The 22,437-nt window shown below is 55.6% G+C and overlaps 2 protein-coding genes across 3 annotated transcripts in view; one reads left to right on the forward strand and one right to left on the reverse strand.

The window, feature by feature from the left end:
- Positions 1 to 3,235, forward strand: part of IQSEC3 (IQ motif and Sec7 domain ArfGEF 3) — a 40,429-nt gene extending 37,194 nt beyond the window's left edge. Inside the window, 1 exon segment of the mRNA XM_038767857.1 lies at positions 1,775 to 3,235. Within this exon segment, the coding sequence (XP_038623785.1) occupies positions 1,775 to 2,188 (414 nt within the window). The 3' untranslated portion in view covers positions 2,189 to 3,235.
- A 3,483-nt stretch (positions 3,236 to 6,718) lies between these two features.
- Positions 6,719 to 22,437, reverse strand: SLC6A12 (solute carrier family 6 member 12). 2 transcript variants are annotated; one of them, XM_038767782.1, is made up of 16 exons: positions 22,280 to 22,437; positions 19,746 to 19,837; positions 17,933 to 18,136; positions 17,322 to 17,456; positions 17,079 to 17,219; positions 16,744 to 16,831; positions 15,751 to 15,883; positions 14,902 to 15,036; positions 13,757 to 13,860; positions 13,195 to 13,319; positions 12,806 to 12,918; positions 12,250 to 12,387; positions 11,601 to 11,703; positions 10,219 to 10,319; positions 8,299 to 8,469; positions 6,719 to 8,208 (listed from the first exon to the last, which is right to left on the reverse strand). In XM_038767782.1, the coding sequence occupies exons 3-16, from the start codon at positions 18,108 to 18,110 to the stop codon at positions 8,071 to 8,073; spliced, it is 1,803 nt and encodes a 600-aa protein (XP_038623710.1). In that variant the 5' UTR covers positions 18,111 to 18,136; positions 19,746 to 19,837; positions 22,280 to 22,437; the 3' UTR covers positions 6,719 to 8,070. The 2 variants fall into 2 exon arrangements, with proteins under 2 accessions (XP_038623710.1, XP_038623711.1); XM_038767783.1 differs by lacking the exon at positions 19,746 to 19,837.

Consider the following 22,437-nt stretch of genomic DNA (forward strand, 5'->3'; position numbering starts at 1 on the left):
GATTCGAGAGCAGGGGGAAGGGAGGGAACGATAGGTTGGAGGAGGAGGAGGAAGGAAAAATTAGGCGCGGGGTCATGCCCTCGTGGGAGTCAGGAAACCTGGGTTCTGATCCTGTCGCTTGCCCTCTGTGTGGCCTTGGGCAAGCCTCGGATTCTTCATCTGTAAAATGGAAATTAAATTCCTGTTCCTCTGCCCCCTTAGACTGTGAGCTTCATACAGGAAGGGGATGGTATGCCTGACCTGATTAGCTTGCATCTCCCCCAGTGCTTAGCATAGTGTTTGGCCCGTAGTAAGCACTTAACCAATACCACATTTGTCGCTATTACTCCCTGTGTGGGAAAGGCATAGTTCTGACCCTGGAGCGATCCCATCAATCAATCAATCAGTTAATCAATCAGTGGCATTTTTTGGCTTTTATTAAGCGCTTACTATGTGCAAAGCACTGTTATAAGCGCTGGGGAGGTTACAAGGTGATCAGGTTGTCCCACGGGGGGGTTCACAGTCTTAATCCCCATTTTACAGATGAGGTAACTGAGGCACAGATAAGTTAATTGACTTGCCCAAAGTCACACAGCTGACAATTGGTGGAGCCGGGACTTGAACCCATGACCTCCGACTCCAAAGTTCGGGCTCTTTCCACTGAGCCAAGCTGCTTATTAGGTGCAGAGCACTGTACTAAATTTTTAGAGCATTGTATTAGCAATCCTAGAGAGAGAAAGGAAATCTTGAGTCCTCTGTGTCTCTCCATGCCTTGAGATTGTGGGGGTTCAGGAGAGCGAGAGCATCATTTTAGATCCTAGGACTCTCACAAAAGTACTGTATTGTGTACTCTCCCATGCACACAGTAATAATGATGATGGTATTTGTTGAGCACTTACTATGTGTCAAGCACTGTTCTAAAACCTGGGGGAGATAAAAGGTAATTAGGTTGTCCCACGTGGGGCTCGCAGTCTTAATCCCCATTTGACAGATGAGGTAACTGAAGCACAGAGAAGCTAAGTGACTTGCCCAAAGTCACACAGCTAAGTGGTGGAGCCGGGATTAGAACCCATGACCTCTGACTCCCAAGCCCGGGCTCTTTCCTATGAGCCACGCTGCTTCTCTAAGTAAGCAACAATAGTACACCGTTATAGTACTCTAAGTAAGCACTCAGTAAATACCTTTGATGGTGATGATGATGATGATGAGAGATCACGTCACTCGCCTCAGGCCACACTGAAACCTGGAGTTCGAACTAGGATCGCAGTGTCATTCATTCAATCGTATTTACTGAGCCCTGTGTGCAGAGCACTGTACTAAGCGCTTGGGAGAATACAATACACAGACACATTCCCTTCCCACAGCGAGTCTGGGGAGGGGCAGCGGGAGACTGATATTAATATAAAAAAAAATGGACAGATATGGACATAGGTGATGTGGGGCTGGGAAGGGGGAAGAACAGAGGGAGCAAATCAGGGCGGCGCAGAAGGGAGTGGGAGAAGAGGAAAGGGGGGGCTTAGTCAGGGAAGGCCTCCTGGAGGAGTGGGCCTTCAATAAGGCTTTGAACGGGGAGGAGTGTCCTGGCTTCCCCCTTCTCCTAGGCCAAGCAGGGGCGGGTGTTGGGGGGCGGGTGAAGAACCAGGATGGGGCCGGGAGAGAGTGAGGTGGGCGGGAATTGGGGTGGGCGGGGGGCGAGGGTCACAGCGGAGCTCAGAGAAGCCAGGCCCGGCAGCTGGGGAGAGAAAAAAAAAAGGTTTGGTAACATTTAATGCTTCTCTGGCTGTTTCTAAACTAGGTGTCAATTCACAACAGGCTTCAAACGTACCAGCATCGACAGTCGTCATCGGGGCCGGAGAGGGGAGGTCCGTCCTTGTCGCCAGCGCCAGGGCCGGGGTGGCATCCTAGCCCTCCTCGAGAGCTGCCGGTGCCCGCGCCCCCGGGCACCGTGGTCCAGTGCCAGCAGATCGTCAAGGTTATTGTCCTGGACCAGCCCTGCCTGGCCCGCATGGAGCCGCTGCTCAGCCAGGCTCTGGCTTGCTACAACGCTTCGGCCACCCCGAGGCGTGGGCCTGGCACGCCGGGCAAGGCAGGACACCGCCCCCCGCTGCCCCCGCCGCCGCCCCCCTACAACCACCCGCACCAGTATTGCCCCCCAGGGCCCTTGCTGGCCCAGCGCCGCTATTCCAGCGGCTCCCGCAGCCTCGTGTAGCCGTCCTCCGACCCCCCACAACGGACCCCTGCCCATCCCACGCCCCAGGACCCCTGCACCACTGCTCCAGCCTCGTGTAGCCGCCACCGGACTCGCCCCCAGCCCCTGCCCCGTCCCCCCTCCCTCTTGGGCAACCCCCCGCCCCAGCTGCTACCTCCCCAGCTGCCAGTAATCCCAGTGGTTTGTTTGGGGGAGGGTTAGAGGGATCCCCATCCTTCCCTGGACCCAGGTCCGAGCCAGTCTCCCTCACTCTCAGGGGGCCCATCCCCCATCCCTCCCCCAGCTTTGGGCAGCCACATACAGCAGACCCTTTCCCAATGGCAGGAGAGCAGACCCCCCTCCTCCCCAGTCTCCCTTCCACCTGTTCTTGGGGTACCCCGGCCCAGCTGAGTTTGGGGTCTCAGAATGCCTCACCTTAGGAGAAAGATGAGACACTGAGGCTGCCGCTGTGAGCAGCAAAGGGGCTCCCCATTTTACAACTGTTGGGTTCCGGGGGAGCTAGGGGCTGCTCCCTAAGGAGAGCTGGGGACTGATTTCCTTGGATGCCTCCCTGACTCCCGAGGGGCACTGGCATTCCTGCCCTGAGTCCCCCCGGGAGCTCTCCGGCTTTGTCCCCTGGGCTGGGACAGGATCCCCCCACCCTTCTCCCACGGCCCCTCACACCACTCCACCCCACGAGGGAAATGGCGATGATTCTCCAGATTTATTGGGGCTCAGAGAGGAGGGCTGATTTGCACTCATGCCCACAGCTGAGCGGAGGACATGAGGTTCCTGGAAAGACCTTCCCCAGTATCTCTGAGGGGCTTTGGGGTGCGAGGGGCTTTGGGGTGCAGGAGATTTTTGGATTCCGAGCTCCCCGCAAACCTGCCCCGAATCCCCTGCTATCCTGCCCCTTCTGCTCCACCGACAATGACCTCAGCCCCCGGATCCACTCCCTCCCCTGCCTGATTCACCCCCGGTTTCCCGGCCACATCTTGGGGAGTGGGAGAGCCTGGGGCAGGGACCCCCCCCACCACAAGGGGTGGCCACTTTGCTTCCATGCACCTTCAGGAGGGAGGGGCTGGACATTTTGGGGTGGGGGTGGGAAGGATGAGGGTGGAGCTAGGGAGTAGTCTGGAAGGCGAGAAAGTAGGGGACTTGCGGGTGTACAGATAGTGGTGGGAGGGGGCTGATGAGAGAGGCAAGACCCTTTAGCTTGGCTTCTGGTGACATCAAATTTCCTGTAAGTCCTCCCTGTCTTGGAACCGAGATCTCCGAAAGATACCCCCACTCACTGATCCTCAGGTGGGGGAAAGATTGTGCTATTCGTTAAGTGCTTACTATGTGCCAAGCACTGAACTAAGCTCTGGGGTAGATAGAAGATAATCAAGTCCCACATGGGGCTCACACTCTAAGTAGGAGGGAGAACTGGGATCACATCCTCATTTTTCAGATGAGGGAAGTGAGGCCCAGAGAAGTGACGTGACTTGCCCAACGTTGTGCACAGCAGATGAACAGCAATGCTGGGATTGGAACCCAAGGCCTCTGACTCCCAGGCCAGGGGCCTATTAACTAGGCCACACTGCTTCTCTACTGTGTTGTTCAGTGCTTCTCTTCTGAGGATCTCAAAGCACTTTACTGGTCATGAAAGCTCAGATTCCCTAAATGTCAACCCCCCCCTTCCCGGGTGGTCAGGGTTTCCCTTAAACCAGAGGGGGTCAATGAGGCACAGCCAATCAGAGAAGGAGGTGGAGACGAGGCTCAGCATCCTGACTCCCGCATCCCAAGACCCAGGGTGCTGACCACTGGATAACTGCAAGGGCCGGGCTCATGAAAAGCTGCTTGGGTCAGCCCTGGTAGCAGAGGGCCGGGGGCCTCTGTGGGGAGGGGGGAGCTGAAAAGAAGCCAGGGCCTGGAATCAGCACAGACCTTCCCACCCCAACCTTGGCCTCTGTCACTATTGGAAATTTTTTTTTTTAGTTTTGGCTTATTTTATGGCATTTTTTATGCACCTACTGTGTGTCAAGCACTGTTCTAAGCCCTGGGGGAGATACAAGTTAAACTGGCTGGATACAGTGGGGCTCACATTCAAGTAGGAGGGAGAAGGGGGATTGAATCCCCATTCAGCAGGTGAGGGAACTGAGGCCCTGAGAAGTTACATGACTTCTAGGTCACACAGCAGGTACATGGTGAATTAGAACCCAAGTCCTCTGACTCTCAGGCCTGTGCTCTTTCCACTAGGCTATACTGCTTCTCTAGACAAGCCCGTATGGAAGAGTGCAGCTAGAGAGGGGTCTCTTCAGAGCTGCCACCCGCCCCCTCCCTGTGCCTTTTCTTTTGACTCCTCTACACATCCCCTGATTCCAAGCGGGAGTAATCTCCATCCCCCCAAAAGGATGCAGACTCAGTTAACAATGACGTGGCCCCTGCCTCCCCTGCCATGCAAAACTAGGTTGAGACTCAGGCCTCTCCCAGCCCCTTCACACACACCCCACCCAGCTTGATGCCCTCCCCTCTAATTGAAGCTTCCCACCATCCCCTTTCCCCCCACCTCAGGCCCCTGAAACCGGTACCCTGACTGCAGCCTCCCCTCAATGCCATCTGTCTGCCTGTCCTTGTGTCCTGCTGTATATACCCTTCCCACCGGAGAGAAAGAGAGGGAGAGGTTCCTTTAGGGAAAGGCAGGGGTGAGGTGGGGAGGGTCAGCGCCCAGCAAAGAGTCCAAATGGCGAATATTTTATAATGAAATAGCCCAAAGGTATTTTATCTGTTCAATTCCTAGAGTTTTAGAGATTATATTGAGAATTGTCACTTGCGCAACAACGGCTGTCTGTTCACTTCCTCGCCCCTACAACTCTGCTCTCCCTCATGCAGTCCTCTTCTGCCTCTCACCCCCAAACTTTAAGGAGCCTCCTCTAGGTTCCCCATCTCTTCTCACTTGGATCTTCACTCCCTTGGGGAGATTGTCTCACCTGGCTTCAGTTCCCATCTAGGTGAGAATGGCTTCCAAATCTCTCTGCCTGACCTCTCACTTTCACAATCTCTTATCAGCTCTTGCCTCCAGGACTTCTTCCACTTGGATTCGTCCTATTTCTGTTGCCTGCTCTATGCTCCCAAGACAGTGCTCTGCATAGTCAGTGCTCAGTCAGTTCTACTGAATGATTGTGTGAATGTGTGTGTGTGGAAGGAGGGGGGGAGAGAGAGAGAAAGAGAGAGAGAGAGAGGGTCTCTGCAGAGACCTCGAGGGGGTCCTGGTTGTCTTTGAACTAAGGCAGAGGACACTAACAGTAGTAGTGTCAGTAGTGACCTGATTTTCCTAACTCCACCCCAAGGGCTTCTGGGTAGGGTGGTCACTAATCCGGTTTGCAGTCGGTTTTTCCCCTGTCAGCACTGGACGCCTTTCTGTCTGTGCTTTCACCCTCGGCTCCCAGACTCTCTCCTTCATGGCCCCTGCCACCGAGTTCCCTGGCTCGGAAGCAGCGCCCGTTTTGTAGGGATACGGTAACTCTGAAAAGTGTGAGGGGTCCGGCGCAGGGGTCTCCCCGGAAAAACATTCTGGGTTCAGATGGACTTCTGCAGAATGGCATGCATGATAACATCGCATTATGCTGCATAGCTGACATGACCCATGTGGTGTTTGATTGACTGTTCGATGTCATGTGTCTCCTTGTCTGGTCAATGAGTAGACATGATCAGCACCACCAGGTCATTTCAGGGCATGTGGCTGGAGGGCAGATGAGAAGAAGGACAGGGGGACTCGAGCTGATGAGGAAGGGAAACGGGAGGTACAAGAAAGTTAAACTGAGCCCCAGGGCCAAGGTTGCCCAGCAGAGCTATGGATAATAATAATAAAAATGGCATTTATTAAGTGCTTACTATGTGCAAAGCACTGTTCTAAGCGCTGGGGAGGTTACAAGGTGATCAGGTTGTCCCACAGAGGGCTCACAGTCTTCATCCCCATTTGACAGATGAGGGAACTGAAGCCCAGAGAAGTGAAGTGACTTGCCCAAAGTCACACAGCTGACAATTGGTGGAGCTGGGATTTGAACCCATGACCTCTGACTCCAAAGCCCGGGCTCTTTCCATTGAGACACGCTGTCACTCTATTAGTTCTAGTTTGGCTAGAAGGTAACCCCCACAGCCGTGGCCCCCAGAGGGCTGACCACCACCTTCTGACCTCTAGTCCCGGGTCCCCAGGGGCAATCAGGTGAGAGGGGCAAACAGCCTATCACCAAAGAAGCCAGGCCTGGTGCCATCTGCAGTAGCGGATGGCTGAGGGAGACTTGCCGAAATGGCAGAAATCACTATGAGAACCAGAGCCATCTGCAGAAGAGCTGCAATGCTGTGGCAGAAACCGATGGGCTCAACATCCCCTGCAGAAGGGCTGTGGCTAATAACTAAACTAATAATTATTATAATAATAGTGGTATTTATTAAGTGCTTACTAATTGTCAAGCACTGTGCTAAGCACTGGAGTAGATCAAAATAATCAGGATAATCAGGTCAAAATCTCTGTCCCACTTGGGACTCACAGCGTAAGTAGAAGGGAGAACTGGTATTGAGGAAACCAAGACAGGGAGGAGTCAAGGTACTTGGCCCAGGTCACACAGCTGATGGGGGTGATGCCTGGACTCCAAAGAAACTCTCCCTATCCCTTGTCCACACACGCTTAGTACCAGTGGGGGCTCTTGGCTTCCAGTGTTCGCAGCGGGTATCAGGAGGATTTGCTGAACTGGCTGGCAGAGATGGTGGTCCTGCCCAGGAGGGCAAATGACAACTCTGCCAAGTCCTACCTGGTGTCTTGTGGGCCACAAGAACCTTTCTCTCAGCACTTCGTGGGAGTCCATCCGAACCTAAGGGTTGTCTCTGGAGAGGAGCCCCAACCCCTGACCACCCACGACTTCTTCCAAAGACACAGCATCCCCCTTCCCAGTCTCCTCCAAACATGGGCACCGCTTCCAAGCCACAGCCCTCAGAGGCAGGAGACGCTGTGGAGCCGGGCCAGTTGCCAGATATAAAAAGGCTATAGATGGAGTCGGGGCTATATTCAGCCCTGATGGGGCCACGCTGGCTGGAACTGGGCGCATCTGCCCTCTCCAAGGTTGACACCAGGCTTCTGCCAGTTTCCAACATAGCTCCCGGCCACACACATCAGGGCATGGGGGGCTAAGGGTGTCCTGACCCATCAAGGCCCTGAGGAATCGAGCTGGGGATCCTCTCCAATCCCCCCTCCTTCTCACCAACAAGTCTCCACCTCCTGTGACCAGGAGCTCCACTGTAACTCAGGGTTCAAAGTACAAAGGTTTAAGAAACATACTCCAGTATCGGGGAGTTGGTGAACCATCCTCATGGTCAGCTGGCGCCAGAGCCACTGAGGCCGGAATCGCCCATTTCCATTCCACTGGAGGACTTCATCATGATGGGAGGGGGCAGGGGCTGGGATGGAGGTGGGGGGTGGAACAAGGGTAGTGGCAGGGAGAGAGGCGGTGGTAGGGGTTGGAAGGGAGAGAAGCCATGGAGCCCAGAGCAGGGGAATGGTCTCACCAAGGATAGAGGGGAGCTAACCGGGTCAGCCTGGGAGGGGGAGAAGGACCTCGGAGGGAATCTGACCAGAACCCCCATAGGTGTGGACCACCCCTAGGACCGGACCAGGAGGGCTCCTCCCCCGGAGATCCACAAACACCACCCCGCCAGAGATGCACCAGAAGTCAGAGAGGGCCTCCCACATCCCCTCAGCCAGAAAGTCCACTTTGCCCTTGACAGGTTGCGTCCCTGAGCCTGGCCTGCCCCGGAGCGATCTCAGACCTTTGCCCCTTTGGTCCACCTGGAGAAGACAGGGGCCCCACCTCCCCAGGCTGTCCCTGCAGGGTCCAGCCCAGCCTCCCTCAGTCCCTCACCACTCCCTACAGCCAAGTCTCCTTCCCCGGAGCCCCGAAGCCCTCCTGAGCCGGGGAGAGCAGTCCTCCAGGCTGGGAGACGCCATCCAGACGTGGTTTGAGCTGTGGCAGGTCTGAATCTGGTGTGGTCAGCTGTAGCAGCCGCTGTGAAGATACAAGGAGGCGGGGTGACTGGAGCGGTCAGTGGAGCCCCTCTGCCACCTTCCCCCGAGGTAGGGGTCCCCATGGATTCACCTCCTTGAAAGTTCCGGGGGTCCTGCCCAGGATGATGCTGAAGTAGAGTGGGACGCAGACCATGGAGGAGAGGGCCATGAGCCAGCCGATGGCCTGGCCCCAAGGTGGGTACTCGTACACGTTGTTGTATTTGAGCGGCACGTACTTGGTCAGGGAGAAGATAAACGTGGCCTGGGTGGAGGCAGGCAGAAGGAGGGGTATCACGTTGGAGCTGGCAGCATTGGCTCCCTTTGCCCACCCCACAGCCTTCTCCCCCTCCTCTCCAGAGACCCACCGGTGTGGGTGTGGGTGTGGGTGTTGTAATCCCCATAACCCCTGGATGTTCTCCCCGTCTAGACTGTAAACTCATAATGGTCAGGAAATGTGTCTGCTAATTCTGTTATATTCTTGCAAGCACTTAGTACAGTGGTCTGCACATAGTAAGTGCTCAGTAAAAATGATTGATTGATTTATCATAATCATGCTGGCATTTATTAAGCGCTTATTATGTGCCAAAGCAGGGTACTAAGCACCGGGGGAGATACAAAAGAATCAGGGTGGATACAGGCCCTGTCCCACACGGGGCTCACAGTTTGAGGAGGAAGAAAAGCCATTACTGAATCTCTATTTTGAAGATGAGGAAACTGAGGCCCAGAGAAGTCAAATGCCTTGCCCAAAGTCATAAAGCAAGCAAGTGGCAGAACCAGAATTAGAACCTAAGCCTTCTAACTTCTTGTGTGGCAGACAGAGCCTTCTTGCTCAAAAACCTTCCCACCCCGGGAGATAGCAGCCCCTCAGTCTCTCCTAAGGGTGTGTAGGGGCAGCACAATGCAGACGGGTTTTAGAAAGGGTTAATCTCCCCAATCTGATATAGACTTCCTCCAGCAAGGTTGGGATGGAGGCAGGGCAGAGTGCCAGGGAAGCAGCATAGAGTGAGAGAAAGAAAAGATGGAGACAGAGATAAGAGAGATGGGGGGGGGGGGGGGGAGAGAGAGAGAGAGAAAGAGAGAGAGAGAGGAGAGTGCATCCAAGCAGGTGGCCTATTTGGAAAGAGCCCGAGCCTGGAAGTCAGAGGACCTGGATTCTAATCCTGGCCCTGCCACTTGCCTGCTGTGTGCTGTGTGTCGCTTCTCTGGTCCCCAGTTAACTCATCTGTAAAATGGTGATTAAGACTATGAGCCCCTTGTGGGACATGGACTGTGTCCAACCTGATTATCTGGTATCTGGCCCAGTGCTTAGAACAGTGCCTGGTGCATAGTAAGCGCTTAACAAATACCATAACAAAAAACCGGACCCCCATGCTGCTTAAAGCTGGGATCATCATCTGCCTTTTTTTCGGGGTCTTTGGGTGCTTGCCTGGGGACCACCCGAATTCTCCTCCTTTTTTCCCCCCCTCGGGCTCCTGGCAATGCCCGAAGACCCCCAAGGAGGTTAAGCTTCTAGTGCAGCAGTGGGGCAACAGGATAGGGCTGGGGGTCCGGTGGAAATGTCAATCAGAGAGACTTTTCCAGGATGCTGTCAATCAGGCAGAAGAGAGCTCACCACTGGGGAAGGTGGAGACGGTGAAAGAGGAGAGGGGAAGGGGTGTGCAGTATGATGATCTGGCACAGTATCATAGCTGGGAAGACAGGAAAGAAGTCACAGGGGGTATGAGATTCCTACCTCTCCCAGCCCGGGACTCTGACAGACTGATGGGCAGAGAGACAGAGACAAGAGATAAAAGGAGAATGAACAGGTGAAGAAAAGTCCCCAAGGTGGGAAAAGGTGGAGCCTCCTCCCTCCCCCCTGCTCCCAGGACCACCACCCCCAGGCAGGCAGAAGAGTTTGTATTTACCCCAGGACCTAGAACAGTGCTTGGCACATAGTAAGTGCTTAACATTATTACTGATTACCACTATTATTTCTACCACCACAATTATTATTATGAGCACGATGCCTTACCAGACAGAGACCCGGGGTGAGAAAGAGCCAGCAGATTTTTACGAGCGGCCAAGGTCGGTAGCCGATCATATCCTCGACGTTGTCATAGAAACGGTTCGCTCCTGGATGGCCGGGGGTGGGAGGACCCAGCGTGGGAGGAGACAACAGACGTCGGAGCCAGAAGCGAGTCGGCTGCCTCGACTCTGAGCATCTTGGACCAGGTCAGCATTGCCAAGCTGAGCAGCTGGACTCAAGAGCGCCCGCCACCCTCCACCCCCCGACCCTTTGCTGTGTGTCACTGGGAGAGTAAGTACCCCTCTCTGGGCTTCGGATTTCCTCCTCTGGAGAATATTTGGTGCCTCCCGGCTGCTGTTAAGAGCCTGTAAGCTCGTTATGGGCAGGGAACCCACCTGCTAATTCTGCTGTATTGTACTTTCCCAGGAGTTTAGTACAGTACTCTGAACATAGTAAATGCTCAATAAATATCATTGATTGATAGTTGAAGAGGGGCTAGGGAATATTCAGCCCACTAGTAAAATTCAAACCCACACTGGCAAATTACTGGGAAGATTCAGACCCAAAAACATTTAGACAAAGGAGGCAGCAGGACCTACGGGAATGGCCTGGGAACCCGGAAACCTGGGTTCTAATCTCAGTTGGCCAGTGAAAGCACAACTCCTGTAGCATTTAGGTCCGTATTTTATATAGTCTAATACTCCTCCTATGTGTAATTTTTTTTAACTGTCTGTTTCCCCCCACTAGATTGAAAGCCACTTGAGGGCAGGAATTATGCCGCCTTAGTTCTGTAATACTCTCCCAAGTGTTTAATACAGTGTTCTGCACTGAGCAGATGCTGACTGAAAAATGTCAGTCGGTCAGGGATCGACAAAGGGATAGGGAGCAAGTGAGTTGAGTTCAGTAGGGAGGGTGGTGTTGAAACCATCAATTTAGTCATCAAGGGAAGGTAGTTGATAAAAGGAGGCTAAGTGGGGCATGATGAATTGAGAAAATTTGATGGGGTTGAAAAATCGGATGTCTCTGTCGGGGAAGAGTCCAGATTTACGGGGAGGAGGTGTATGAGAGAGAAGTCAAGTGAGGAGTTTGTGGTCAGTTAGAGGAATTTCAGAATTGGTAAGGATAGAGATTGTGCAGTGGCTCGAGATGATGAGATTTGAGTGTGCATTCAAGTTGGTAAATGAGTGAGGTGAAGTGGAACAGGAGGTCAGTGATGATGATGATACCGGGGAAACAGAGGTGCAGAGCAAGGGAAGGATTTGTCAAGGTCACTTGTCCAGAACCCAGACCCCTTGACCCCCATCGGCCCCCCGTGCCAGTCGGGTCCCACAGCTGCCCGCTATCAGGGGAGAGTGAGGAGACACTGGGGAGCCCCTGGTCATGCTCACCGTATACCCAGCCAACGCAGGAGACTTCAAACATCGCCAGGAAGAGCAGGCATATGCCACTAGCCGCGTAGTAGTCGAACAGCTGGAAAATGTACATGCCACCCTGCCCGCGGTGGGCACCCAGAGTTTAGAGCAGGATGAGGAAACTCCCTCCATCCTGGTGGGTGTGGTTCTGCCTCGAGGCAGGGGGGTGGACTCGATGACCCTTGTCCTTTCCTTCTCAGCTGGCTGTTTCTTTGGGGATGCCCCCACCCCCGGGGAATGGGTGAGCCTCTGAGCAGGGCTGGGGATGGTAGCTCTGAACTGGGCGACCCTGATTTCTCTAGAGCAAAGGTCTTTTTTCAGGTCATCTCATCCTTCCCTCTGCCTCCCGAACTGTGAGCCCCCAAACCTTCCTGGGGAGAGCAGGTCTCTCTCCCTCTCTGCCTCAGGGACTTCTGGGGAAGAAGAGTCCTTGACTAGTCCCCCTACCCTCCATTATCCCTGGGCAACCGGGCCTATGTCTAACCACCGCCTACTCCCCACAGCAATCAGGAAATTCTTCCGCCTGTCTAACCCAAATCCCTCTTGTTGAGAAGCCAGTCATCCTCCTCTTTCCACCTCCCCGGGAGTGGCCAGATAGGTACGCCCCAGGAGGGCGGACCCTTACCTCAGTGACGAGGAGCAGCCCCAGCAGGTAGCACATGACGGAGATGGCCAGGATGAGGAGTTCCCGCCGACCCCTCTTCCGCAGCTGCCTGGGGAACATGTCCATGGAGACAGTCACCAGGCACTCCACACAGACAAACTGTGGGGATGGGGCGGGTCAGGGCTGGCCCCAGACCTGTCACCCCCTCCTCATTACTGCCCCATCTCCTGCCCCTCAACATCTTCCACCATCCTCAGCCCCAAATGTGGGAACAGGGCAGGTCAGGACTGGCCCCAGAGGTCAAGGCTGACCACTACTACCACCCTCCCTGTCCCTCCCCCCCTCCCCCCAACCATTCTGCACCATCCCTGGGGTATGTCTCCTTCAGGCCCCCCCATTACCCCCATCCCCCCCCCCCACCACCATCCCACATCCCCCATCATCTTTGGCTCAAGCTGCCTGGAGGCTGGGCTGGCCTAGGGGGTTGAGGAGACAGAGGGAGAATGAGGCCTGGTCCACGACCACCACCCCCTCATAGCTGGAGCTTGTCCAGGGGGGTGGGAGGGCACCCCCTTACCTGGCTGTCCAGCCCCAAGAAGATCAGCATGAGGAAGAAAAGGCAGGACCAGAGCTGGGACAAGGGCATCATCGTCACGGCCTTGGGGAAAGCAATGAAGGCCAGGCCCGGCCCTGCCAACCACACCAGACCTCCCAGTCAGTGGGCATGAGGTGGGCATCAAACCCTGCCAATCACACCATCCCTCCCAGAAAGTGGGCATCAAACCCTGCCAATCACACCAGCCCGGTTCCAGATGACCCTGGGGTGAGTGGAAGTGGTATCTCTAGAATGGATACGAAGCATGGGCTAGGTGTTGGTCCTCACCACAGTAGAGCCATCCCTGGGGAACCAGAGGTTGATGTTCCCCTCCATCTTCTGGGGCAGAGGGGACAGCAAGGGGCACCTACCTGACTCTGCCACCTCAGAGATGGGTACCCCCTGCTCCTGCGCCATGAAGCCCAGGATGGAGAAGACAGCAAAGCCGGCCACGAAGCTGGTGCCGCTGTTCAGGAAGCAGAGTGCGATGCAGTCCCTGGGGTGGGCATGGGCACAGAAAAATGCTCAGAGAGACAGGAGAAGTCAAAGAGAGAGCAGGGCACCGGAGACAGAGGAGATGAGTGAAGTCGGGAGCTCGACGGAGGAGAGAGACGGTTGGGAAGAGAGAGACAGAGGGAGAGAGAAAGAGAGTAGAGGGAGGAAGAGAGAAAAGAGGGAGAAAAAAGAGAGGAGATTGAGATGGAATCAATCCAATCGTATTTACTGAGTGATTACTGTGTGTGTAGAGAACTGTACGAAGCGCTTGGGAGAGTACAATACAGCAATATAACAGACACATTCCCTGCCCACAGTGAAGATTGGGATGGGGCAGTTTCCGCTCCCCTGCAGCCCCCAACGCTGCGAGACAACCCAGAGAACAAGGAGGCCTGCTGGCCAGGGGTCAAGGCCCGGTTGAGGTCTCCAGGATCCTACCTGTAGCAGTTGTTGTGGTACTTGTTGTAGCTGCCCAGAGCTGTCAGACAGCCCTGGCAGATGGCAAAGGAGAAGAATATCTGTGTGCCCGCATCCATCCACACCTGCAGCCAGAGAGACAGGTGAGGAACAGGGGCGGGGTGGTGGTGCTTTGGGTTACTGGGGACTCCTGGGTTCCAGCCCCAGTTTCGACAATGACCTGCTGCGGTGCCTGAAGACCTTCCCTTCTAGTACCTGGGTTCTAATCCTGGCTTTGCCGTTTGCCTGCTATGTCAGACAAGTCACTTTCTTTTTTTGTTGTTGTTTAAATTATATTAGCTAAGGGCTTACTACGTACCAGGTGGGGTAGCTAAAATGGGGATTCAATACCTGTCCTCCTTCCCCCTTAGACTGTGAACCCCAGGTGGGACATGGACTTTGTCCGTCCTGATTAGCTTGTATCTCCCCCAGTGCTTAGTACAGTGCTTGGCATATTGAATGCGCTTAACAATAATAATAATAATGGAGGTATTTGTTAAGCACTTACTATGTGCCATGAACTGTACTAAGTGCTGGAGTGGGTAGAAGCAAATCGGGTTGGACACAGTCCCTGTCCCACGTGGGATTCACAGTCTCAATCATTCACTGTCTCAATCCCCATTTTACTGTTAAGGTAACTGAGGGCCAGAGAAGTTAAGTGACTTGCCCAAGATCACACGGTAGACAAGTGGCAGAGGTGGGATTAGAACCCAAAACCTGACTTCCAGACCCTATGCCATCCCATTATAATAATAATAACACAAATGATTAAAAATAATATAAATAAAAATGCAAATACAAACAAATAATACAAATACAGAAGACCTATTTAGATTGTGAGCCCCAAGTGGGACAGGGACTGTGTTGAAACCAATTAACTTGTATCTACCCCATTGCTTAGAACAGTGTTTGACCCATAGAAAATGCTTAACGAATACCATTAAAAAATCTAACTATTATTACTACTACTGATAATAGGGCCAGCTCTGCTCCAAGATGACTTCCAGTGGCTCCTGTGAATGGGATGGCAGGGGTAGCGAGGGCCCCCACCTCCATGTCCAGCGGTCCCCGACTGAGGGGTGTCCGCAGGGGCAGCCCCGAGGAGGTGCAGCTGGGCCAGTGCCCACCTGTGGGTCTGCAAGACGCTGCACATCTGGATTCAGGTAGTAAATGATCCCCTTGGTGGCTCCAGGCAGGGTGACACCCCGGACCAGCAGGATGATGAGCATCAGGTAAGGGAATGTGGCTGTGAAATAGACCACCTGGATGGGAGGGAGGGAGGAGCCGTGAGGGTAGGGGACACTAGAGAGAGTTGGTCACCCCTTTTCCCCCCACCCTAAGTGTACCTTTGCTCACAGCCCCAGCCCTGGGTCAAGTCTGTGAAAGGAATCCTACCAAGGCCGGTGAACCCGGGAAAACCCTGATCTCAGGGAGCTGGAAGTTGGGAAAACCAGGGGGTCCTACTGGGGTCGTAGAGGGTCCAGGCTGGGTCACTGGGGAGAGTCAGGGATGGAGAGGGGAGAACCAGGGATGTTGGATTGTCTGGACTGGGTCACTGGGGAGGGTCAGGGATGGAGAGGGGAGAACCAGGGATGTTGGATGATCTGGGCTAGGTCACTGGAGGAAAGTCAGGAATTGAGCGGGGAGGACCAGAGGTGTTGGATGGTCCATACTGGGTCATTGGGGGAGAGTGAGGGTTGGAGAGGGAAGAACCAGGGCTGTCGGATGGTCTAACCCTAATCATGAGGGTAGGTGTCCGGGAGGGTGACCAGCATATGGTTTCTCTGAGTGTCCTGGTGGCCCTAATGAAACAGAGTTCTGGGCTGGACACTCAGGGGTCTGAGTCAGGATGGTTTTGCTCAGGTTCTACTATTAACTGGTGTGTCAGTGAATTAGCTACTCAGCTGGAGCCAGGGTGGGGAGCAGCCATGGGTCAGGGGCTGGGTTGGGGAGCAGTGTTGGGGCAGGACTCCCACCTTGCCCGTGGACTTGACACCCTTCCAGATGCAGAAGTAGCAGATGATCCAGGCAAGCAGGAGGCAGAGGGCCAGCTCCCAGCGCAGGGCGCCCAGGTCGTGAATGCCTGCCGAGATCTTCAATACCCGCCTCCTGGCAAGGACAAACGGTAACCCACAGGGTAAAGTTAACTATCCAGACCTGCTGACTCTTCACCCAAAACATGGGATTTGCCCAGGGCTCCCGGGGTCTGGGATTTCTTGGTCTTCCAGGCCGGCCACTGACCCACACCCTCCTTCTTCCCTGCTTCCCCCTCACCGCCCCCTGACTCTTCAACCTGGATCCCCCTGCCCAAAACCCAAAGCCCACCAGCCCCGTGGCCCTGCCCTCAGCCAGGAGGTCAGGCTCTTTGGCCTGTGTCCAGAGAGTTTAAGTGTGGGTGAGTGTGCACACGTACATACACGAGCATGTGTCTTTGTTAGTGTGTATCTGAACGTATGTGGGCATATGTGTGGGAGTGTATGTGAGAATGTGTGTTTGTGAGCATGAGCATGTGTGTGTGTGAGCATAAGTGTGGGTAGGGACCGTCTCTATATGTTGCCAACTTGTACTTCCCAAGCGCTTAGTACAGTGCTCTGCACACAGTAAGCGTTCAATAAATATGATTGAATGAATGAATGAATGAATGTGTGTGGGCATATATGAGCATGTGTGGGGGGGCATATGTGAGCAGGTATGTTTGTGAGCATTAGCATGTGCCTGATTATGTGAGAATGTGTTTTTGTATGACCTTGTGTTTGTGAGCACATATGAGCATGTGTAGAGGGCGTATGTGAGCAGGTGTGTTTGTGAGAATGTGTGTGTGTGTGTGTGTGTGTGTGTGTGATGGGAAAGAGGCACACAGGCCCCCATTACTCCCAGGGATTCCTTTCTCCCTGTCCATAGGTCCCAGCCCTGGGGCATCTTGGGAGAGGAAGTAGGGTGGAGCAGGGCAGGGCAGGGCAGGTACCTACTCCCAGAACTCCACGACAGGTGAGGTGGCATTGGAGAGAACCGTCCAGGTGCCATTTTCCGAGCTGTTCAGGGAAACCGCGCACTGGGCTATCGAGACAGAAGCCAACAGGTTTGGGGGTCGGGGGCAGGTCAGGCGCGACCCCAGGGTAGGACACCCCACCTTCAGACAGAGGTGATTCCCCAGCTCCCAGAAGCCTCCTCCCTGGAAGTTCCACCCAGTGGTCCAGCGGCCCAGTATCCTGGGAACTTGCTTGCCCCCCGGCTCTCTTGCTCCAACTCTTGGCCGCCGTTCTCCACTCCCAACGCAAGCCCCTCTCCCCAAAGGCACCCCCACCTGTATTCCAGTAGTTGGAACACGTGGCCCAGGGCAGTTCTGCGGCGAAGGAGCTGAACAGGTAAAAGAAGGCCCAGGCAAGGATGATGATGTAATAGATGTTCAGGTAGGATTCGATGACCACAGAAGCTAGGCCGATGCCTGTGGGTAGAAGAGAGGAGTGGGGTTGGACCTGTCCAGAAAGTACCTGGGAACCCAGTCTGGCCCGAGCAGGAGGAAAACTGGTGCAGGAGGCTGACTGACCTTCGAAGATGGGGCAAATCTTCCTCCAGGCTGTGACGCCCCCTTGGCTGGTGTACTGGCCCAGCGCCGTCTCCAAGAAGAAGACGGGAATGCCACAGGTGAAGAGGAAGATGAGGTAGGGGATGAAGAAGGCTCCTGGAGGAAGAGCCCACCCAAAGCTTGTCTTCTGCCCCCCATTGCACCCCTTATCCATCTCCTTCCTCCTCCCCTCTCTCTCACTCTCTTCTCAGGACTAGCTGCCACTGGCTGCACTTTGTGGGCTTGGGGGTCAAAGAAGGACTCGGGTCACTGGGCGTAAGCGATGCCCCCTGCCCCCATTTCTCCCTGCTCCCATAATACAGATGGAAAACTGAAGCCAGAGGGACCAGCTTCATTATTATCACTATTATTATTACCGGTCCAGAGGGTCATGGGAAGAGCAAAGCACAGCACCCAGGAGTCCCACCGAGCAGGAGGGGTAAAAGTTTCAGCCCCAGCCCAACCCCAGCTCAGCCCCAGCCCAGCCACAGCTCAATCCCAATCCAGTCCCAGCTAAGCCCCAGCCCCAGATCAGCCCCAGCCCCAGATCAGCCCAGCCCCAGCCCCAGCTCAGCCCCTTCCCTGCCACTGACCTCCCCCATTCTTATAGCAGAGGTACGGGAAGCGCCACACATTGCCAAGCCCGATGATCTCCCCGGCCACGGACAGCACGAACTCCATCTTGTTGTTCCATTGGCCCCGCTCCAGTGTCCCTTCCCCTTCCCCCTTCCCCGCTTCGGGGGCGCAGGGGGGGCCTGACTTTTTGCCCATGGCTCCAGGGATGGGGGCCGCAGGTCCTGAGGGAGAGGAGGGGGGAGACGGGGGAATGGAACATCTCTGTGGCCCCATCTGGCCTCCGGGGTGACCCTGGAGCCGGGGGGTACCGGCTGGGGAGCAGGGGGGGGAGACAGCTCTCCAAGCTCCACCAGAGTGAGGGGCATTCGACACAGAAGAGGCGGGACCAGTGTGGGCATCTCTGCAGAGCTCTCCAGGGCCATGAAGACCCCAGGGAGGGATGGGGAGAGAGGGGGATTGTGTCCATAGACTCTCCCTCCCCCAACCAGGCTGTGAGAGTCCCAGACTCTTAAACTCCTCTCTAGACTGTAAGCTCATTGTGAGCAGGGAATACGTCTACCAACTCTGTTGTATTGCACTCTCCCAAGTACTTAGTACAGTGCCCTGTGCACAGTAAGCGCTCAGTATATACTCTTGATTGATTTATCTGGAGTTCCTGTGTGCCTGGCTGCCCCCTCCCCTCCCAACACCAGCGGGGCCACCAGGCCCAGGGAAGGATAGGTGTGTGATTTTGTCCTTGTGTGTGCAGGTAAGGAGAATCCCAAGATGTGTCCATCCGTGTCTTTGTGGTTGGGAAAGAAGTGGGGATGGGACGGAGGTGACTAGGGGAATGTCTGGAAGGAGAGCTAAGACCCCATGAGGGGAGAGACAAGCCCCTCCTTCTCCTTTCCTCCCCCAACCCCTCCTCTCCCATCTTCCCCTTCTCCCTTCTCCATCTCCTTCCCTCTTTTTCTCCCTCTCCTCCTCCCTCCTTCCTCCCCTGCCACTCCCCTTTCTCTCTCTCTCTCTCTCTCTCTTCAAGAACCCAAAGTCCTTCTCCACCCTTGTCACTTCCCTGGCTCCTCACACACCCCTGTGAGGTAGACAAGCCCCATTCCACCACGGGGAAAGTGCATGAGGCCCAGAGAGGGCGTGTGGTTTGTCCAAGGCCACACAGTGCAGGTCAGTGGCAGAGTCTGGTTTAGAGCCCAGGTTTCCTGGCTCCTAGTCAGGGGCTCTTTCCTCCTCTCCCTTCAGGCAGCCCAGGGTCAGTGAGAAAGGGTGGAGCCAGGAGTGCCAACGGCGGCCCCGGGGGAGGGTTCTGGGAGCAGGGGCACCAGGCACCTGGACTGCTCTGGCATCCTGGCACCCTGGGTGGGGACGGGGTGGCACTCGAGGCAGAGCAGTGGCTAGTTCAGCTGCCCTCTGGCCCAGATAAAACAGGAGGACCCACAGGCCTCATTCTATCCCAGGACCCTCAGAGCATCTCCAAGCTGTCTTCCCCCATCCCATCTGTGGGGCCTGAAAAAGACAAGCCTCTACTGGTGCCCTGGTCCTAAGTGCCAGCAATGGAAGTGATGGTGTCGGTGCCCGCTGGGTGTCAGCTCTGGGGTGAAGCCACTATCTCCCCCTCAGCGGTCTGGGCTGGACTCCAGCCTTACCCACCCCCAGGCTCTGACCTGAAAGTTTCCAAGAGAGGCTGGAAATCATGTCTGTCTGTGAACCACTGGCTCTGTGCCGCCACCACTCAGAGTAAACGGCAGGGCCCCTCTTCTCCCAGCATCCCCTCCTGTCCCCAAGCCCCCCTAAAGAACCACAGGGTGTCAGCAGGTTGGGGAGAGGGCAACTCACAAGAGCCCAAGCCAGACTGAGATGCCGGTCAAGAAAGTGGTCTTGTGTGCAGCAGGTGGTCCCACTGCCCCTCCAGCCCCAGCAAGCAGGATCTGGGGAGGAGCCCAAAGAGCTGGTTCAGAAGGGGAGAACCCCCACCTTCCCTCTTTCCCCTCTTCCCCACCTCTCCTCTCCTCCTGCCTCCCCTCTTCCCACATCTTCACTTTCTCCAATTCTCTTTTCCCCATCTCTCCTCTCCTTTCTCCCTTCTCTCCCCGTCTTCTTCTTTCACCTCACCTCCCCTCACCCCTCCCTCCCATCTCCCTCTGCCTTCCATCTCCCCTACCTTTCCTCTCCCCCCACCACACCTTTCCCCACCTTCCATCTTCCCCTGCTTCCCCCTCTCTTCCCCCTTCTCCCCACCACCCTTCTCCCCGCCTCCCCCTGCCTCCCTTCCTTCCTGTATCCCCACAACCCCTTTCCCCAGCTCACCTCTTCCCCTGCTCTTTTCCCCCCACCTCCCTCCCTCACCTGCTCCCTTTTCCCCCACCTCCCCTTTTCCCACCTTTTGTCTCCCCTTGCCTCCCTTCTCCCCACCTCCTTGCACACCTTCTTTCTCTCTTTCCACTGTTTCCCCCCATTTCTGTCCCCCAGGCCTCCTGCCCTCTACCCTAGAGCCTCTCCTCCCACCAGGGGCTGGCTGCCTCTCCTTGCCAGGCAGGGTAATGATTTTCCCGGGTAAACAGGGGAGCCACCAGGGTACTAGGCCTGGGGGCAGTTGATTGTGGGGAGTGGAGAGGGTGGGGCCCGGGAGAGGCTAGGGGCAGGAGTGAAAAAGAGGTGTGAACTGAGGTGACTTCCACCCCACAGAGTCACATAAACCTCTCAGGAACAAACGGTCACCAACCGGCCCCTTAAGCCCTAAATGAACATACCATAATTCCATACCTATATAACCTGCATGCAAGCCTACAGGGAAGCCCCCTTCTTCCCCCCCCGCACACACTGCCCTGCCTCTCAAGGCCTCAATTTCCCCACTGGTGCTCACAGATTCCCCAGCCCCAAAGTGGATAAGGCCTGGGTAAAGTTCTTCAGCGGCTAGGAGAGAGGAGCCGGAGAAACACAGGGCATTATTATTCCGAAGATGTTGGGCATTTGTTTGTTTGCTTTTCAGCCAAGGGAACAGCTAAGGCTGGAGTAGGGGAGAGGAGGGAGACTGCTACTAAAGGTCGTGGAAAATTTTGGAAGGTGACTCAGAGGGTGCAGGTTATACAGAGAGGAGACTGGGCATCTCATGGGTGAAATTTTTGTAATAATACCCAGTCAGCCACTTTCCAGAGGGCTCTTGGCTCGAGGCAGAGGGTGGGCAGGGCTGGTTGGGGTGTTGGGAGTCCACTGGAGGGTCTCGGGAGACTGGGAAGCCAGATGGATTCTCCCTTGAGGAGTGGATCAGGGGTGTAGGGAGGTTCACAGTGGGGAAAGGGGGAGGAAAAGGAAGAATTGGGGAGGGAGGTGAGGACCAGGGAGACCAAGGGATGGATGTAGGGGTGGCCTCGATTGGCAGAGTTGGGGGGGGGGCTCTGGAGGGGAGGGTACTGAGGCTTGGGATGCAGGATTTGAGGGTGGGAAGGAAAGCTTGGGGAGAAGGGAGGGGCCAGGCAGGAGCTGGTGAAAAGGTGAAACTGGCTTGGAGCCAACTTGCTGGAAGCCAAGAGGAAATGCTTTGATTGCAGCAAGAAGGAGTTAAGTGTGGCCCAAGATAGGACTTCCTTGGATGGAAAAAAGAAAACATGTGGGGACCGGAGGTGGGGCAGGGGTATTCCCCCAAGAGAAGCAGGGCTGGGGGCAGGGAGGAGGGGATCAGAAATCAGCCCCTCCTGGACCCTCCTCCTCCTCCTCCCTCGGGACCAGGGAAAGCTGCATGGGGTTCGATACAGTCCAAGGGTCAGCCCTGCTTCCGAAGTCCAGGTGGGGGAGGGTGCTCGGCCTGGGCCCGGGACAGGGATCGGGTGCCACAGGGGCTCAGTCTGGTGCCCTGAGACCCACAGGGTCCGGCCCCGGCCCGTGCCCATCCCCAGGGCCGATCCAGCCCTTTCATGTACAAGCCCTGGCCTGTGTCCACCCCTGACCTGGGACTCAGAGCGGATACATCCGCAGGGCTTGGGGCTGAAGGGGTCCGGAGGTCAACCCTTCCAAAACGATGGCAGCTCCACTGTCCCTCTCCTGCCAAATCTGGTGCCACCTGCTGCTTCCTCTCTGCTTTTCCCATGAAAAAGTCCCACACCGCTCTTCCCGCCCTCTCAGAGGCAAGGGGCTCCAAGCCACAAGTGAGGGTGTGGGGTAGGAGGTGCTTCCTTTCCTTCCCTCCCAGTGCCCCCAGAAGTAGCCCCTTCCTCCGTCCGGTCCCCCTCCAGGGGCTCAGTCAGCCCCAACTCCCACCCTTGCACCCAGCTTGCGGGGGTCCCCCCAGGACCCTATAAATGTGGCACTCAGAGCTGGACCCAGGATCACCCTCATCCCTCTCCCCACCACTCCCCCCATGATGTCCAGCTCACCTTAATCTCAGTTGATCCCTTGAGGGCTCTCGATCCTGGGCCCGGTTGGCCTGTGCCCTGCCAGGCCTCTACTGCATCTGCCAGGGGAAAGAGAGAGACTGCCGGGGCAGAGAGGGAACGGGCAGAAACACCTCCTTCCCTTTCCCTCCTCCCTGTCC

Source organism: Tachyglossus aculeatus, chromosome 27, assembly GCF_015852505.1.
Source record: "Tachyglossus aculeatus isolate mTacAcu1 chromosome 27, mTacAcu1.pri, whole genome shotgun sequence".
Classification (NCBI taxonomy): domain Eukaryota; kingdom Metazoa; phylum Chordata; class Mammalia; order Monotremata; family Tachyglossidae; genus Tachyglossus; species Tachyglossus aculeatus.